This window comes from Protopterus annectens, chromosome 13.part0 (assembly GCF_019279795.1).
Source record: "Protopterus annectens isolate FY-2018-M chromosome 13.part0, PAN1.0, whole genome shotgun sequence".
Classification (NCBI taxonomy): domain Eukaryota; kingdom Metazoa; phylum Chordata; order Ceratodontiformes; family Protopteridae; genus Protopterus; species Protopterus annectens.
Window position 1 is genome coordinate 58,346,849 of NC_056747.1, and position 19,538 is coordinate 58,366,386.

A 19,538-nucleotide genomic window follows, 5' to 3' on the forward strand; every position below is an offset into this window, starting at 1 on the left:
TTCTAACTCAAACCGAACAGGAGTGAACACACTGTTTACTATAATAATCTCTCTTCCCCCAGAGCACAGTGTCCCCAATACACAAAACTAATGCTACATTTGCAAGTTTAATGTTAGGGGTATATCTTAACATGTATTTCAGATTCCTCAGCTAATGTTAGAAGTAAAATAGGAATTTCAGAGATATTATGACCTAAAAAATGAAGTCAGACATCACAAATAAAGTTGGTCCCAAAAATCAGTCTTGAGAGGGAATGCAATTTGCACACCAGGCTAAGCTTGAAAACAGACAAAAATCAATTGAGAAGCATACACATCTGTAAACAGTAGACTGCAAAAAATGAATATTACAATAGCCAGAAGCAGGAATAGTACACAGCTGTGCCAACTGCAAATAACATAACAGTCCAGAAAAAACTAAGTGGTTTGCTCCAAAATCATCCTGCTATGGGAAGTGCATGTTCATGGAGTAGAGTGAGCTTCGATTTCTGTTCCAGTTTACAGCCATGAAGCTTATTCATGTATACGTATATTACACACACACACACACACACACACACACACACACACACACACACACACACACACACACACACACACACACACACACACACACAGTTTATTTTTCTTATAAACAGCACACACAGTAGGATTAGACAACAGTGGATGGTTAAAAGAGAAAGTGGGGACACAAACCATCTCATGAATATGTGGCTGCATAGTACACTTGGGGTAGGATGACTGGGAGATATAAATTTAGTAAATTCAGTCAGCTTTCAACATTTTTAAAATGTGATTTCTGTGAATGGGTCCTAAACTACACAGACATTTTAGGTGGCTACTCAGTTATGTGGGAGGCACAAGGGGGCTGCATCTCCATATAAAACATGAAACTACACCACTTTTTTGGTTCCATACAGCTGACCATTAGCACTCAAGGCCATTCTTCATCTACCAGGACTACTGAACCCGCTCTGTACCCCCCGGAATAACTCTGCCCAGTCTATGGGGATGGCAAGGAAATAGAAGCTTTATTAGGCAGTGTCATACTACATGCCAATGGAGTTTTTCCTCCAAGGCCTACTCTCACCCAAACACACCTGTGAGGGGGTTAAGTATGATGGTTAAAGTGGCCTCACAGACACAACAGGGTTTGATTCTCACCCTTATGGGGAAACAAAACAAAACAAAATCATTCAAGGGCGGCTAGCCTAGTACTTACCAATGAACCCATGTCTAAGGTGCCAGGTTGCAATGGACATTTTGTCTGCACTTTCACACAAGACAGATAAAAACCTCTCCCTTTGTAAACAAAACATTCTATGCATCCCCCACCCCACATTCGCAACCAATCACGGAGGTGTGCCTGAACAGATGTGCACACCTATCTCCTTACCCATGGAAACAGATGCTACTGCAGATGTGGGGCAGGAAAAAAAAAAAAAAAAAACAACAAACACATGACCACTAACTATAGGCCCAGTGGACTTTCCCAGTTAAACTGCAAATAAAATAAATAAAATAGTTTACTAGGAAGCTGAATTTAAACTGTATTTTGGAACCCACGGTAGACAGTGCACTTAACTCTTGCCTAAGGAGAAAGTACAGTTTTGTACCTACCATAAATGTAGATGTTCGAGGATCCCATTGCTGCAGTCCTTACTATTGGGGTATAGTCCGCATCCAGTCGGCCCGAATACCAGAGTATAAGGCTGACGTCGGTCAGGGCGCATTAGACTGACGTCAGTACGTCAGGGTACTAATGCGCATGACCGACGTCATATCCTCAGTCTTTTCTTGCCCCAGATGTCAGAAGACCCTAAAAAGACAAGGCCCAAAATACCTGCACCAAAAACATGTACAATATATACAAGAATATATACAACAAATATAAGCATGTAACCTCACCTACACAACCACCCCTAAACACAGAGGGAAGGAGGGAGGGAATTGGACTGCAGCAATGGGATCCTCGAACATCTACATTTATGGTAGGTACAAAACTGTACTATGTTCTTCGCTCCCCATTGCTGCAGTCCTTACTATTGGGTAGAATCCCAAAGCAGAGGTAAGGGAGGCTGGCAAATCATAAAGAAGCAGGAGCTGACAACATGCCTTGCAAAACAGCTGTGGCAAACCAGCCCTAGACTTAGAGTAGATAGGAAGGTGATAATGCTTAGAGAAAGTATGCACTGAACTCCAAGTAGCTGCTTCCAAAATATCCTTAGTTGCCACCCCTTAGAAATGCTGTTGAAGTGGCAGTAGCCCTAGTGGAATGAGGCCTAATCCCAGCTGGAATCTCCTTGCCATGATGGGAATAACAAAATGCAATGCAAAAGCCAATCCACCTAGAAATAGTTTGTTTTGACACGGGCTTGCCCTGTGAACTCAAAGCAAAAGAAACAAACAACTGCTGAGACTGTCTAAAATCCTTAGTCCTGCTTAAATAATAACGCAATTGCCTGTGTACATCTAAAGTGTGCAAAATCTTTTCCCCTTTATTTTGGGGGTCTGCATAAAAGTAGGCAAATGAATAGTTTGGTTTAAAGCCACACTAGAAACCACCTTAGGCATAAAGGAAGGATTAGTACGTAATGATACCCTATCCTTATGGAAAATCAAAAATGGCTCTACTGCCATAAGGGCCTGCAACTCAGACACCCTTCTTGCAGAAGTAATAGCCAACAGAAAAGCAGTCTTCCATGACAAGTATTTCAATTCAGCAGTAGCCGCAGGCTCAAAAGGTTGTAGAGTAAGTTTTTCCAACACAAAATTGAGATCCCAAGCAGGAGTAGGAGCTCACGGGGTCTTATATTCTTTGCCCCTCTAAGAAACTGCTTGAACAAAGGATGCGAAAACAATGGTGGGTCACAATCATAGTGAGCTGAAATTGCTGCAGCATGAATCTTAATGGAAGAGAAGGACAAACCTTTGTCCAATAACTCAGTAAGGTATTGAAGAGCCACACTCAAATTAGGCTCAGAAACCTGCAAATTCTTTGCTGTACTCCAAAATAAAAATCTCTTCCATTTTCGTGCGTACACTTTCCTTGTACTAGGTCTTCTAGCTTCCATAATCACATTTAAAACTTGTTGAGGAAGTTGAGACCTGCTGTGTTTCAACACAGAATATGCCAGGCTGTAAGATGAAGAGAGTGAAGCTTGACATTGAGCAGATGACCATCCTTCTGAGATAACAGATGAGGAATCAGAGGTAAAGGCCATGGAGGCTTCCTTACCAGACTCCGTAGTAGTGGGTACCAGTGTTGCCGAGGCCAATCTGGAGCTATCAAAATCATCCTTGGCCTGTCTTGTCTGACCTTTAATAGTACCTTTGGAAGAAGAGGCAGAGGAGGAAAGGCATACACATGAAGGTTTTTCCAACTGAAAGACAGAGCATCCACTTTCCAAGCTGTGTGATGAAACCCTTTGTGCAATACTGTGGCAGCTGGTGGTTTAGTGGAGAAGCGAACAGATCTATGTCTGAGTTCCCCATGACACTGTCAAGTTTTGAAATACATGAAGATCCAGTTTCCACCGTGGGGATCCATGATTTGTCTGCTTAACACATCTGCTAAGGAGTTCTGTGCTCCGCAGAAACCTTGCCTGAAGAGTTAGTTGCAAGCTTAGCGCAGTCTCCCACAAAATCATTGCTTGCCTGCATAGAGGATAAGAATGTGTTCCCCTTGTTTGTTGATGTACCACATGACAGTTGTGTTGTCTGTTAGAATCAACACCTGCCCTGGAAGAAGTAACTCCTTGAAAGCCATTAATGCAAACTGGACTGCTAACATCTCCTTCATGTTGATATGTAGATGCTGTAGTCTGGCAGGCCACTTGTCTTGTATCCACTTTCCATTTAGATGAGCTCCCCAAGCAATGTCCGAGGCATCTGTCGTTAAAATCTGACTCGCCTCTGGCCGGGTCACAGAGAGTCCCTTGTTTAGGTGACATTCCTGAGCCCACCACAAAATTCTTTTGAAGGCAAGGTATTATTTGAATGACAGTGTCCAAATCCTGGCAGTGCTGTGTCCATACATTTTGAGATACCATTGTAGCTTCCTCATATGCAGTTTGGCATTGGGAAGCACCAGAATACAAGATGCCATGAACCCTAATGCTTGAAGGACTGTCCTTGCAGTCAGCACGGACTGATGAGATAGTTGATGGAAGTAAAGTGATAGACTCTTTTGTTTGTCCGGGGTTAAAAAGGCCATCTGGGCTGCTGTATTCAGTCTCACACCCAGAAAGCACATGTCTTGAGAGGGTACTAGACTGGACTTTATTTCGTTCACAGAATACCCTAGGCATCTTAGCACTGCTATAACATGTTCCAGATGCTGTAGAAGGTCTTCCTTTTCTTGAGCCAGAATCAGGCAGTCGTCCAAGTAAGGATAGATTTGAATTCCTTGAAGCCTGAAGTAAGCTATCACTGAGCCAGAACCTTTCTGAATACTCTGGGCAGTAGATAAGCCAAAGGGCAATGCAGAGAACTGATAATGAGAATTTCCAGCTCGAAACCGCAGATACTTCCTGCAACTTAGCCGTATAGGCACATGAAGGTAAGCTTCCTTGAGATCTAAAGTTACCATCCAGTGATCTTTGCCCAGCAGAGGTAAAAGCTGTTGTAACGTCAACATCTTGAACTTGGGAATGTCCAGAAAAGTGTTGAGGAGAGATAAATCCAAAATTGGTCTCCACGTGTTCCCCTTCTTTGGTACTAGGAACAGGCGAGAATAAAATCCTAGGCCCCTTTCTGATACAGGGACTGGCTGAATGGCCTATCTGGAGTAACTGAGAAACTTGCTTGTGAGCCTCTTTTCTTTGTGGAGGAGGAACGTCTGGCATGCCTTTGAAAGGGGCATTGTATGGAAATAAAATCTGTAACCGTGGTGAATGATATCCAACACCCATTTGTCTTGAGTAATCAAATCCCAATTCTCTTTGAAAGAGACAGTCTTCCTCCCAAAGGAGCTGCCAGACGGGAATCTACTGGCAGCTGAAAAGACAGGTCATTGGGTCTGTTTACGAAAGGACTGACCCCTGCCCTCACCAGAAGTCTGAGCAGGTGAACTCCTGTTCTAGGCCTAAAAGAACCTTGAGCCCTGCCCCTACCACGTGTAGACCTACCCCTAGACTGGGAATCATAAGCAGGATATGTCCACCCCTTAGCAGGCCAATTTCTACTAAACTTGGTGGCTGCACCTGCAAAAATCTTTAACAGTTTGCATAGACTTAGCTTTGTCCTCCATTTTCTTTAAAACTGCTTCCACAGGCGATCCAAACAACACATCAGACTGTAAAGGAGCATCCAAAATCCTAGTCTTAACATGCTCAGCTAAATTCTGATCCTTCAACCAGGCATGCCTGCGAAGAACAGAACTAGTAGCAGCCACCCTCGAGGAGGCCTGTACAGCATCAAAACCACATTGCAAAGAATGCTTACCCACTTGTTCAGACACATGAACCAAATCCAGCAACTCTTTACACTCAATACCTTCCGCCAAAGCATCCACCTTAGATTTCAATTGTGAAAGGAGATAATTTTGATATTTTAGCATGTGAAACTGACAATTCAACGCTCTCATGGCTAGAGTGGAAGAAGTATACACTTTCTTTCCCCACCTATCCAAAGCCCTAGCCTCTTTATCAGTGGGAACAGGATTTTTAACCACAGAGGCCTTAACACCTTTAGGCCCCTGAGAAACAGTTTCTGGGTCCGCCCTAGGACTCTTAAACAAATACTTATGAGCCGGGCGCCCTATAATAGCTATCAGGTTTAACAGGAGCAGGAGGCAAAGAATCAGGGTACAGGGAAGCCTCCGCAAAACCATCTTCCACCACATTCAACACAGGAGGTATAGCTAAGGGCCTATGCTGGGGTAAAACAAGAATTCCCTAAGCCTTTTCCTGGAATCAGAGTAATCCTGGCCTTCCCATTTAAAGTGCTCCCTCATGGAATGCAGAGTCTCTGAAAATGAAAAATCCTCAGGAGGAGAAGCTGTAGGAGTGGAATCATCCACATCTGAATCAGAGTAAGTAGGATACTCCTGCAAGTCTTCCAGAAGATTCTGAAGCCTCTGAACACTGTTCAAAACTATCAAACTCGGTTCCACCCTAGGCCTCTTATCAGGCGGGGCATAGAACCTCTAATCATAGTAATCAAATCTTCTGCCATTTTAAGCATATGTTTCTTAGGTACAGAACCGAAATGCTAGAAGCCCCACTGAAGCTGAACTAGGCCTACCTCTCAAAGAAGTTTTGGCAACAGAAGGAGAGGCTCTAACTACCTTGGGAAGAGAGGAAGAACAGTCACCTGAGAAGCCCCCTCAGCCTGGCCTACCTCCTGAGAAGGCACATCCTGTAACAGTAAAGTTTCTGCCTGGGACGCCATGGAAACTCCTGGCAAAACCTCTGGCTCCACTGAGCCTTCTAAAGAACCGACGTCCGGGACTGCCGGTTCATCAACCCTAGGCTTCGCTGATTTGTCCTTGCGCTTCTTGGAGGAAGCGGGCGTCGGAGCATCCGACGGCATTTTGTAATTGCAACGCTTCCCAAACACCAACCTGGCACAGTCTAACCTCCTCTTAATAGTGCGTTTGTTAAACCTAGCACAAGAGCGGCAACCAACAACGTCGTGCTCAGGCCCTAAACAAGGTATACACAAGGTATGGTAATCCCTATGAGGTATCTGTTTCCCACAAGAAATACAGTTATTCACTTTTTCTGACATCCGGTAAAATACTGAGGCAAGAAAAACCAAAATGTTCCCCACGGGTACTTAGCCAACTCTGTTTCGGTCTGAAACTCCGGTTTCGGAAATATTTCAGAACGCCAACCTGCACTCGCAAAATTGCTTCTGCATCGGACCATGCGGCAAAAAAGCCTGAGGATATGACGTCGGTCATGCGCATTAGTACCCTGACGTACTGACGTCAGTCTAATGCGCCTGACCGACGTCAGCCTTATACTCTGGTATTCGGGCCGACTGGATGCGGACTATACCCCAATAGTAAGGACTGCAGCAATGGGGAACGAAGAACATCTACCACATTCAATCCTCCACTCCTACCCAGTATGCACTTTGAGTGACAGAAGTATGACTGAGTGGTGCAACAAAAACAGAAAACCTACCGTTTTCAACCTTAGTAATGAGAAGAGAGAGTTGTTACATGTATTGGCCTGTGACAAGAACTTGCATATTATGAAACAGGACAAGGGTGGGGGGAGTGGTCATAATGGACAAACACTTATTCCTTCAAGATGTTGGACTACTTGTATAATGGAAACATTTTCAATGAAGTATCTCTCAATTAAATCAACATTGCATACCACTCCATTGATTAGTGGAAGATATTTTTGCGACTTATGACGAGTGGTCAACAAGCCAAGAATCCTAGGGATCTACGAGATTCTGAAGATCCATACATCAGTGACTGACCCTCCCCCCAAGACCCACTATGGCACCCGCAGGGTCTAGAATTGAACCTCTGGCGAAATTTGTAGACTATAGGATCATAGAAGATTACTAGGTTATCGACCTGGTGGTCATTTTAAGCCAAGCTGTTTCAACCCAATGTGATACTTTTGAAGTACTAGTCAATACCCAAGATTGCATTTAGTGATGACTCCCCATGTCCAGGAGGGTTGTGGGCACTATATCCCTATTAAGAATTTACGGTGCCCCATCCATTCTTCCAGGTTCCTCTTTAACAGTGTCACAGAGGTGCTGTTTCACATGAATTAGTAGTCTGTTCCAAAGACGTGGCCATTGCTGGGAGACAAATCTGTCCCTCCAGCATGTCCTATTTAAGTTGCAGGCCATATTCAAGTCCCTAGAAAGGGTAGCCCTAGACCCATTTGATTTGTGGATCTGCAGTAAGTTCATTAGGTTTGGGTCTTAGTTGCTCTGTAGGTCAGGCATAAGTCTCCCCTTAGACGTCTATACGATACAGAGTATAGTGACAGGGACTTTAGTCTGTGTAAGGCACATGCTGGAGGCTCTTTATCTTTGTCACAAACCTCTGAGGTCTCTCTAATTGCTGCAGGTACTTAGTACGGTACATACCAAATGGGGCGTTATACCAGTTATGGGCTGGATAAATGCCAAGTACATGGGGGTTATAATTTTTTTTATAGATCTGAAATCGTGGGACTGGATACATTTGCTGACCTCACAAGATCAAAACATAGTGAAAGTTTTGAAACATGAGGAAAATAAATCTAAGACTACCTCCCTGCTTAGTCTAGCAGAAGCATAGCAGTGTCAAGTGGGAAAGGAAATCAAAAGTAGATCACAAAATAAAAAATTCAGGCAGCAACTGAATGTGCCAAAAACAAAAGAAATATAACATGAAGGATCAGATGAAAAGGCACAAAATAAGGAAAATGCATAAATGCAGCTGAAAGTACAGAAAACTCCTGGAAGAACCTCATGTTGATCAGGATTGAATGCAGGAATGGTTTAAGGAGAGGTGAATTCAAATCAAAAGATGAAAGGTTAATATGGAAGGCCCAAGATAGTGGCCTACATACACGTTGCTTTACAAAGTCCATTGAACATGTGGGAGAAATGGACAAATGTAGATTTCGTAAAACAAAATGGAAAACAGTCTGACACCTTGCAGCTGATTGTGATATACTAATGGCAGGAGGACTGTATACTGCGGCATAATAATGTGGCAAGACTTGCATTGGGGATTGAGCAAACATTATGTACTGAAGTGGCTGAAAAACATTGGAAACATGAGCCACAAAGTATCATAGAAAATGATAAAGTTTACATCACATGGGATCACCCACTACCAACAGTTCAAAAGACAGATATGAGAAAACCAGATATAGCGGTCCATGAAAAGACAACAAAAGTAGCACTGATTATTGAAACTGTTACACCCAGTGACTACAGCATGTTACATAGACAGAGAGAGACAAAGTTATAAAATACTGGGATTTGCAGGCGGAAACTAGGGAAATATGGAAGAAGGATACCCATACAGTTCCAGTAGTAGGGGCAACAGGTCTTATAAAAAATTAGTCATATTTGGATATGTTAACCAATACATGCAACTCCATACAAACTGCATGAATCATTACTGGGCATATTCTGGGTGCGGCGAAGAGCACTTCTGGCTAAAATTAAAGACAAACAATGCTAATTTCATGACTTTAATCGTACTTTGACTTAGGAATGGGATCCATTCCCATCATGGTATTCAAAATCCAAAAGACTTGGAGAAATTAAAAAAAAAAAAGTGTAGCGTTCTCCAAGGGTCTGGGGGTGCAGGTGGGGGGTTGTATTACACAATGGACAGTGGGCCTGTGCAGAAAAAGCCAAGTAAGACAAGAGAGAGAAAGGGGGGGGAGCCACGACATCAAGTTAGTCCACTGTACGACTACAGTGACCAGCAGTACATCTAGCTAGTTTGTACCACCACTACAGTGACCTGCAGTAAATCTGGCTAATGTACTGCATGCCTGCATTACCCTGCACAGAAATGGCCTGTGGTGCTGATTGGGAATGACACAGAACTGATTAACTTTTGCAGGTCAAGAAAGATCGGTTCTGTAAAGCCTACCCAGTGTACGGTAGTTTGGTACTATATGCTTCTTATAAAGGTTACATTTGACATGGTCAATGGATACAGCAGCAAGTTTTGTAAACTCCACTTGCATAGATGCTGTTTGCAGAAAACCACCACTGTGCTACACAACAAAGTTCTTAGATGCAACGAGGTCTGGACAGAAACTGGCATCTGTAATGCAGGAGGGACACAAGAGCAAAGAGAACTGCTTCAAGTTTAGAAACATTCAGGTGAGGGCTTATTATTAGCAAAGCTTGAAAAGAAGCTATGGAAAGGGCGGACATGTAGGGAACTCTGACATTCAAAGACAGAACTATAGAAAAGGTCTCGCACTCTTATGACTATGAGAACTAGCTCACTCAAAGGGTCACATTTTCCAAAATTAAAAAGCCATATGCAGGTAGGAAAGTAGTGTAGCAGACTCCCTCACACAATTATTGTGGTTTAAGGGCTGCTTGAGGCCTGTGGCTATGCGTTTTTGATCCCTGGAATGTCTACAAAACTATAGGAGTATGTCAGGCCACATATATGTTGAACCATATTCTTGTAAACAGGAATGGGAAGTCAGCAATGGAGAACTCCTACAGTCATCTCGGAGCGATCAGGGGATTGCACAGCTCCACTTTCACTGCCCAAGACCTATTAAACAGCTGGAAAAAAGTAGAAAACAAATGATTATGAAAGCATGCAGCAACATGAAATGGTACACTCAGTCAAATGCGTTTGAAGTCTGCTCAGATGAATTTATCAGTGAAGGTCTTAAATAAATTTAAGTCAAGGAGTTCTATATTTTTCAGTAATGTGCAGAAAAAACCCCATCAGGATAGGGCATTACACTGAAACTTGTTAAATTGAAGGGCTGGTGAGACGGTCATTCTTCCAAAGATTTTTGACATGGAGGAATGTCTAGCTATAGTTAACGTTGGTAGAAAGGATCCCCTACTTTTGTGCAAGGGTACAAAGACCATCTAGAAGTACAGAACCTTGCCTTCCCATAATGGATAACGGATACATTGACTAATATTGTTAAGGAGGGAGCCAAAATCTTCAACTTGGGTGGAATGCTGTCTATATAGGAAAGCCGATTAGGAGGTTATTGAGCACCTTATAAATTATGGCGGTACACAACTGCTATAATTGTGAGACATTAATTAGGTGGGTACCAGCAGATTCAGTTTTCACCAATTAAGACCACCCTTTTTGTCACAATTCACAGCCTTTTCTGGTTACTCCTCTCAACATATCTAAGAGCACTTTCATTAAAAGGTTTCCAGAACTTTCCAAACGTGGGCTTCACCAGTGCCTAATACAGTGGGATCACTTCCTTGCTACTTCACTCAAATCCTCCCAAGATGCAGCCAAACATGATTTGTTGTTGCTTTTCCAATTTTTCCACTAATGAACCAGTTCTCTGTAGCAAGGAGCCTCCTACCCAGTTTTCAGCCATGACCCGAGCCAAAGGTAATATTTAAAATGAAAAAGTTACTAGAATAATGTGTGGAATAAAATAGTACACAAATTACAGAACACTAAATGTAATACTGTGAAGTAACAGCCTACCAGCCAGCAAATACTAGCAAGTAACAGAGTACAGTAAAACCTGAAATGACTTCTTGGCAATGCAAATCTGATACAAACCTTTGAGACCCATTAACAGAACCTAGACGGCTAATAACTCACTACGAACCGATGACATTCACAAAAGACAAATCCACGGGGAAAGAGCGAGCACACACACACAAATGTAACAATAGCTTTTTGCTGAATTTTACAGCTTTGTTCATTTCTCATTTACCACAGTAGAACTATGCTGGTTGTCTAGAACAGCTTACTGAAGCCTCTTTCCCTACTCTTACACAAATTGCGCTTTAACAATGTACATCATTTTTGTGATTGTAGTGGATCACTCAACTTTGGTATTCCTACTTTTCAACCATGAATCATTCCAATTCTGTTATCTTTATTGCTACTGTAACCCTTGCAAAGTTTGCTAGTAGCTGCTTGTGAGGAAATGAATCAGAGAGTTTATTAAAAATCCAGGTAAACCACATCCAGAGGACAACTTGGCCAGGATGACAACTAGGAAAGTGCTGCCAAAGAAAGCATTTAAAATGCAAAGATTTTCCTTGCAACTTTTCCAGGCACCACTGTCAAACATGTCTACAAAAGTCCATGATGAACTTTCCCAAACTTCCCCTTTGTATAATGTACCACACTTGCTGGTTCTTCAGTCCTTAACAGATTCTCTTCTTGCAAGCTACAACTTTCAGTCAAGTGTTTAGCAAACACTTTGGCCAAACTGTTTATACCTGGGGGAGATGGTTCAATCTCTCTGCTTCCTCCCTTTTCATTCCAAGTTCTGTCCACTACATTGCCATTTTGCCTTCACCAAGGCACCCTACATTTCTTCTTTCTGAACCTGCTTTTGTCCTCTTATCTCCCTACCTTCAGTAAAATGAATGAAGTTTCTCTCCATTTCTGAGACATTACCAAAATTCCTTTCCTGAACAATTTGAATTTCCCTTCTATATTCTTACCTATAAAGTTTCCTATATTTTATCATCTACTATACCTTTTCCCTTAACCATGTTTTAAGGATTTTCTTTAGTGTCCTTTTATTTCATTTTTCCATTTTCCAAAACACATTGATCAAAGGGTAGCTTTCTGTTAACCCTTCCCATAACTGGATTCACCCTTCAGCTTTCATCTAGTCATCTTGTTTTACAATATATCCTTTCAATACCGATAAAACATATTCCTCTAAAAAATTTTGCATCCCAAAGTTCTTATTAGCATTCAATACTTTAATTGGCAGAAACATGGCTGGTAAGCAGTGCACACCTCTGAGCTCTACAGTACAATGATCTAGGACACATTTATTTTAGTCCATCTTAAGTCTTGCACAGTTACAACTCCAATTCTCTAATCCTCCTGATATGCAATCTCTTTGTATTCTTATCTTTCGATTCCTTGCAGTTTCTGTAACCTGTCCATATGATGAGCTGAGGACTCCCCATATGGCCTCACAAATATCTAGCTTTTACCCACAAATGACTCCTTCACCCCAAATCACTTACGAGACTGCAGGCATAATACTGGAGTAAACATCAGGAATCGAAGCCATCATTTACCAAGGAAGCATATTTTCCTTGTTGTACAGCCATAATTCCGTTTGTGGTATCATGGCAGCTGCTGCATTGTACTGTGGACTGCTACAGTAGAACAGCAACAGCTTTGTGCCTCTGTGACCATAGGCAATCTTGCTGCTTAGGGTGCCACAGCCTGAGCCTTACAGTCCACACGTGATGTCCCGTTTTCTCAGTTGGCCGCTATCAAGTGACAGTGTCAGAGTGACAAGTATTGGCTGTTCACTACCCCTAACCCAAAGCCACCACACTGCCCCTGCCCACAGTTAGCTCCTTCAGCACCCATATTGACAGTCTATTTGGGTCAGAGTCAGTGCTTTACCCTTTTGCACCATGGAGGTGACAAAATGTTCACTGTTTTGAGACAAAGCTAACAAAATTTCACATGAAAATTCACATCAAAGCGTGTATACAGTCTTAACAATGGCATTTTTTGAGATGGAGAAACTACTCAAAACCTTTTAGGTTTCTATTGCTGAAACGTTAGTTACAATAAAGAGCAAAATATACAACTGAGCTCAAATAGCAAAAGTGACTAACAAAACTGGACTTATTACTTCTGGCTATGTACATTATAGATTACAGCAACACATACAGAAATACTTTCAAATGCATAATCACGGTCACGTGGTGTACTGCTACTTATTTCTATCACCCTTCGTAAGAAATGGCTTGGATTTGTTCCTACATTTATCAGTTCTGTCAAGTCTGACTTTACATCCACTTGAAATTTCTTTTAAACATTCACCAACCTTTCCATGAGAAGGCACCTCCTTTTGTATTATCATACCTTGTGTCCTCATTTGCACGCGTGCACACACACATATGCGCGCACACACACCTTAAGTTCCTCCAAGGTGCTTTCTTTACCTACCACCCACCTCTAAGATGCTGCCTGAGCTTGGAACTGCTTTCTAAATCAACCAATAGCACAAAGATGCAGACCAGTTCCATTTAAAATAACTTACCTCTCATGTACTCAATAGTACCATCCAGCACTAAGTTCAGCAGTGGGTCAAACCCTTTAAGAATGCCACTCGCTGTAAAAATATATAAAAAAATGAAATGTTTAAGAATCATGTATATCACGTACAACAGAAAGCACAACATACATGAATAAAAAAGGTTGCTTCATGTGCAGATTAGAAACTGCATAACATTAATATAACAAAACCGTTTCAGACCAGTCACTAATCCAACCAAGAAAACAAACAAAAAGACGAAGCCAAAGTATTAACATATAAAAATCACTTTATTCAACGCTTTCGTCCTAAGACGGCTTCAGAATACAAAATCCCACCTTCCAGTGCACTTAAATAGGTTAACAATTATTTGAAATACCTTTAAAAACAAATATTTACATACAATCTACGATAATTTAAAAATATTTGATATTTAAAACCTGTTTTTTCAGAGTTTAGTTTACTTTGCCATAAAGCCTCCCTCTGCTGTAAATAATTCTTGAAATCCCCAACTCTCAGGTCTAACTTACCCTGTTCTAATACTGAAACAAACACTTTTTTTTTAAATAACCTAAACACTGTAAGATGTGCTTAAAAGTATTTCTGCTATCTTTCTTCTTGATGATATAAACATGTTCCCTTATTGTATCCCCTAGGGCCCCAGTAGTCATACTTACATAAATTGAAGTGCATCCTGGGCACATTCCTATATACATCACTCCTTTAGTTTTACAACAAAAATGTCCTGGAACTTTAATGGTGTAAGGTAAATGACTAAAATATATGCAAGGGCCCTCTGAAAGGAATCTACATATATTGCAACACCCACATTTATACATTCCATTAGGTTAATATTGTTGAAAAATCATGCCTAGTATTAATAACCTCTCAAATAAATTCATATTATAATTATTTTTATAAACAAAGTATGGGTGATAAAATAACAGAAAGTACAGTTTTGTACCTACCATAAATGTAGATGTCCGAAGATCCACCTGGCTGCAGGCCTTACACTTGGGTTGTCCTGCCTCAGGCGGCCCGAATATCAAAGTATAAGGCTGGGTCCGGCGTCGGCTGATGTCGCTCCTACCTGACGTCAGGGCGCCAGGGTACAAAACATCAGTCGACGCCATATCCTTCAGTGTTTCTTGCCCCAGATGCCAGAAGACCCTCCAAGGAAGGCTAAATTTAGAGAATGGATAAAACCAACCAGACATGCACAACAGTAATAAACAGATACACCATAACAGATATCCCCAGCTAATTTGAGAAAAGTGGACCCAAAAACCACCTCTAACAGAGGGTAAGGAGGGAGGGTAAATTGGACTGCAGCAATGCATATCTATCAGACATCTACATTTATGGTAGGTACAAAACTGTACTATGTCCTTCAAGAATGCAACTGCAGTCCTTACATATGGGTTGAATACCAGCCAAGCAGGGGTAAGGGAGGATCTAAGATAAGGATGCAGTAGCTAAAATGCCCTGCAAAACAGCAGTGGCAAAGCCTGCCGGGATCTGGAATATAAAGTGGCAGGTTGTAATGCTTAGAAAATGTATGCACGGAACTCCATGTAGCTGCCTCTAGAATGTCCTTTGTAGCCACCCTCTTAGAAAGGCTGTGGAGGTGGCAGTAGCTCTAGTGGAATGTGGCCTGATATTGGCTGGCATCTCCTTGCCATGATGGGAATAACAGAAAGCAATGCAGTTTCCAATCCATTTAGAAATTGTTTGTTTGGAAACAGGCTTGCCCTGAGAACTCAAAGCAAAAGAAACAAACAACTGCTGAGACTGCCTGGCCTTTGTTCTGTCCAAATAATAGCGCAATTGTCTGTGGACATCTAAAGTGTGCAAAATCTTTTCCCTTTATTTTGGGGATTGGGAAAGAAAGTAGGCAAATGAATAGTTTGGTTTAGAGAAACCCTAGATACCACCTTTGGCATAAATGAAGGATTGGTTCTTAAAGAGACTCTGTCCTGATGGAAAATGAGAAAGGCTCAACTGCCATGAGGGCCTGTAATTCAGAAACTCTTCTTGCTGAAGTAATGGCCAACAAAAAGCAGTCTTCCATGATAAATATTTCAACTCAGCAGTAGCTGCAGGCTCAAAAGGTGGAAGGGTGGGTTTCTCCAACACAAAATTGAGATCCCATGCAGGCACTGGTGGTTTCTTGGGGTCTTGATATTCTTTATCCCTCTAAGAAATTGTCTTAACAAAGGATGAGAAAACAATGGTGGATCACAGTTGTAGTGAGCTGAAATTGCTGAAGCGTGTATTTTTATGGAAGAATATGAAAGGCCATTGTGAAGCATTTCTGCCAAATATTCTAGTATCTGTGGGATGCTCACTACTGATGCATCCTGACCCCTGTTGGCATTCCAGATGTTGAATCTCTTCAATTTGGCTGAATAAGTTTTTCTGGTGGAAGGCCTGCGTGCTTCCAGTAAGATCTCTTGAACTTTTTTGGAGAGAGAGATACGGGGAGAAATCATGGAACCCTCCAAGCTGTCAGTTGCAATGTTTGCAAGTTGGGATGAACAGTCCTGTAATTGTGCTGAGTTATAAGCAGGGGCCACGGCTTGGTGCGAGTTATGCTCCTTAGTAATGGATACCAGTGCTGCCTCGGCCAGTCTGGAGCTATCAAAATGCCCTTCGGTTGTTCTGCTTTGATCTTCAGTAACACATTGGTCATTAATGGTAGAGGTGGGAATGCATAGATTGTTAGAGAATTCCAGTTGAAGGAGAGAGCATCCATTCTCCAGGCTTGAGGATGGTGTGTCCTTGAGCAAAACTTCTTCAGATGATGATTGAGGTGTGAGGCAAAGAGATCTATGTCCGGCCTTCCCCATGCATGAGTTATTTGTGAAAAAATGTCTGGATGCAACATCCATTCGTGCGGATCCATAATGTTTCTGCTTAGACTGTCCGCCAGAACATTGTCCTTGCCTGGAACAAACTGGGATTGCAACTGTATGTTCAGTTTCAGGGACTTTTCCCAAAGAGTCATTGTTAGTCTGCAGAGGGGGTAAGAATGGGTGCCTCCCTGTTTATGTGCCACATAACAGTGGTGTTGTCTGTCCTTATTAACAGATGACCTTGCTGAAGAAATTTTCCGAAGGCCTCGATTGCATGAGTCACTGCCAACATCTCTTTTTGATTGATGTGTAGATGCACTTCCCGGGGTGCCCATTGCCCTTGAATGCATCTGCCCTCCATGTGCGCCCCCCCATCCATGATCTGAGGCGTCTGTTGTAAGGGTTTGGCTTGCTTGGGGTTTGCTGAAGGACATGCCTTTGTTTAGCAGGCTTGCTTGTGCCCACCACAAAAATTCCTTTTGTAGACATGGAATGAGTGGAATAGTTGCTTCTAAGTTGTGGCTGTGTTGAGACCATAAACTTTTTAGGTACCATTGTAGTTTTCTCATGTGTAGTCTTGCCAGTGGAATCAGAAGAATGCAAGATGCCATGTAACCCAGGGCCTGCAGGATCTTCCTTGCAGTCATCTGGGTGTGCTTTGCTAGGCTTTTGAAGTAAACTGGTAATTGTTCTTGTTTTTCTTCTGTGAGGAAAGCCATTTGTGAATCTGTGTCCAGTTTGGCTCCTAGAAAAATTAATTCGTTGGGATGGCAGTAGTCTTGATTTTTGAATGTTGACTGTGTATCCCAAAGCCTGCAGTAGATGAATGACATAGTCCAAGTTTCTTATCAAGGCTTGCTTGCTGTCTGCTTGAATAAGGCAGTCGTCCAGGTAAGGGTATATTTGTATCCCCTGGAGTCTGCAGTGCGCAATTACTGATGCCAGGCATTTCGTGAATACTCTGGGCGCAGTAGATAAGCCAAAAGGCAATGCTGAGAATTGATAATGCTCTGGCCCTGCAAGAAATCTGAGGTATCTTCTGCAGCTGTGTCTGATTGGGACATGCAGGTATGCCTCCTTGAGGTCCAGAGTAACCAGCCAAGACCCCTTGCCCAGCATGGGAAGGAGTTGCTGTAACGTCAGCATTTTGAATTTTGGCACAATGAGAAAAGTGTTTAGAGCGGACAAGTCTAGTATAGGTCTCCATTGCTTTTCTTTTCTTGGAACAAGGAACAGTCTTGAGTAGAATCCCTGGCCTTGTTCCTGAGGAGGAACCTTTTCTATTGCTCTGATTTGTAGTAGCTTTGAAACTTGTAAGAGTGCCTCTGCCCTTTGATTGTGTGGCAGGTTTGGCATGCCTTGTCTTGCTGGTAAGGTATGGAAGTGGAACCTGTAACCTTTGTCTATTATGTCCAAAATCCATTTGTCCTTTGTAAAAACGTGCCATTTTTTTGAAAATAATGATAATTTTCCGCCTAAAGGTGCTTCTCTTTGAGCCTTGGTTGGCGGTGTCAAAGTCAAGTCATTGTGGTTGTACCTGTGGAGCAGCGCCACTTCTCCAATTTGTTGGTTGCCATTGGCGGCCCCTGTAGGAGCCTCGGTATTGCCCTCTACCTCGAGCACGCCTGTTTTTTCCCCTTTGGAACTTGTCAGTGTCTGGAAAGGACCAATGCTTTGAAGGCCAATTCCTGCTGAACCTTGGTGGCTGAACCTGGAGGAAATCTTTGACTGTTTGTACTGATTTAGCTTTTTCCTCTATTGATTTCAACACACCCTGTGCATTAGCACCAAATAGCTTATCTTTTTCCAGAGGTGCATCTAGAAGCTTTATTTTAACATGATCTGGCAAAGTCTGTTCTTTCAACCAAGCATGTCTACGTATGACGGCCCCTGTCATAGCTGACCTACATGAAGCTTCCAATGCATCATAACCACACTGAAGAAAATGATTGCTAACCTGCTGAGTATTATGTACCAAATCCTGCAAGGCCTTTCTATCTAAAGGCTCAGGAGAGGCTAATTTTTTTTTTGTAAATCATCCTTCAAGAAATCCTGATACTGAAACATATGAAAAAGACAGTTAAGTGCCCTCATGGCAAGGGTGGATGAAGTATAAACTTTTTTACCCCACCTCTCCAGGGACCTAGATTCCCTGTCTGCGGGCAAAGGATTTTTGGCCGTGGAGGTGGCCACTCCTTTGGGCCCCTGAGAAATAGTTTCTAGATCAACAGAGTGTGCCTTAAAGAGATGTTTATGAGTTTCCGGAACCCTGTAATATCTGTCCGGCTTGACCGGAGCAGGAGGGAGAGAATCAGGAGAAGCACTGGAGTCTGAGAACACATCATCCAATACATCTAACACTGGGGGTATAGCTAAAGGCCTGTGCTGGGGTAACTTAAGGAAAGTCCGAAGCCTTTTCCTGGAGTCTGAGAAATCCTGGCCCTGCCACTGAAAATGCTCTCTCATGGAGTGGAGAATCTCCCCGAAAGAAATATCCTCAGGAGGAGAGGCAGAGGGAATGGATTCATCAGCATCCGAATCCTCGTAGGCCGGGAAAGATTCTTCCTGGTAATCTGAATGGTGTGACTCACCAGAGGCCTCCTCTGAGGAAAGAGTATCCACCTGCTCAACCCTAGGCCTTTTGTCTGAAGGCGGCTGAGAACCTCTGTCTGGATGAGCCTGAGAGTCCCTGATTAAATAAATTAGATCTGCAGCTAAAGTCATGATCTGTTTATCAGATGTTGAAGCCTGTGGAAAAGATTTAGGAGGGTGAGACTTAGCGTGGCTGGCAGCCTTAGCACGTGTGTAGGCCTTAATGGACATAGGCACAGGAGGCCTTGCTGCCCCACGTACTGGAGTAACTTTGTCCACCGGTATGGTGTCAGGCAAATCTTGGGCTTCGGTTTCAGGGGGAAAATCAACAACCGGCACCGGGGTAGCCTCCGGTACCGAAGTGAGTGGTAAAACGGTGTCGTCGGCCTGGAGCGGTTAA

General features: G+C 42.6%; 1 protein-coding gene across 2 annotated transcripts in view; it reads right to left on the reverse strand.

Moving 5' to 3' along the window:
- LSM7 (LSM7 homolog, U6 small nuclear RNA and mRNA degradation associated) overlaps positions 1 to 19,538 on the reverse strand; it is a 166,254-nt gene that overhangs the window by 46,548 nt on the left and 100,168 nt on the right. For both annotated transcript variants that reach the window (XM_044090620.1, XM_044090619.1), the window contains exon 3: positions 13,698 to 13,769. In XM_044090620.1, the coding sequence (XP_043946555.1) occupies positions 13,698 to 13,769 (72 nt within the window). The remainder of the gene's footprint in view (positions 1 to 13,697; positions 13,770 to 19,538) is intronic.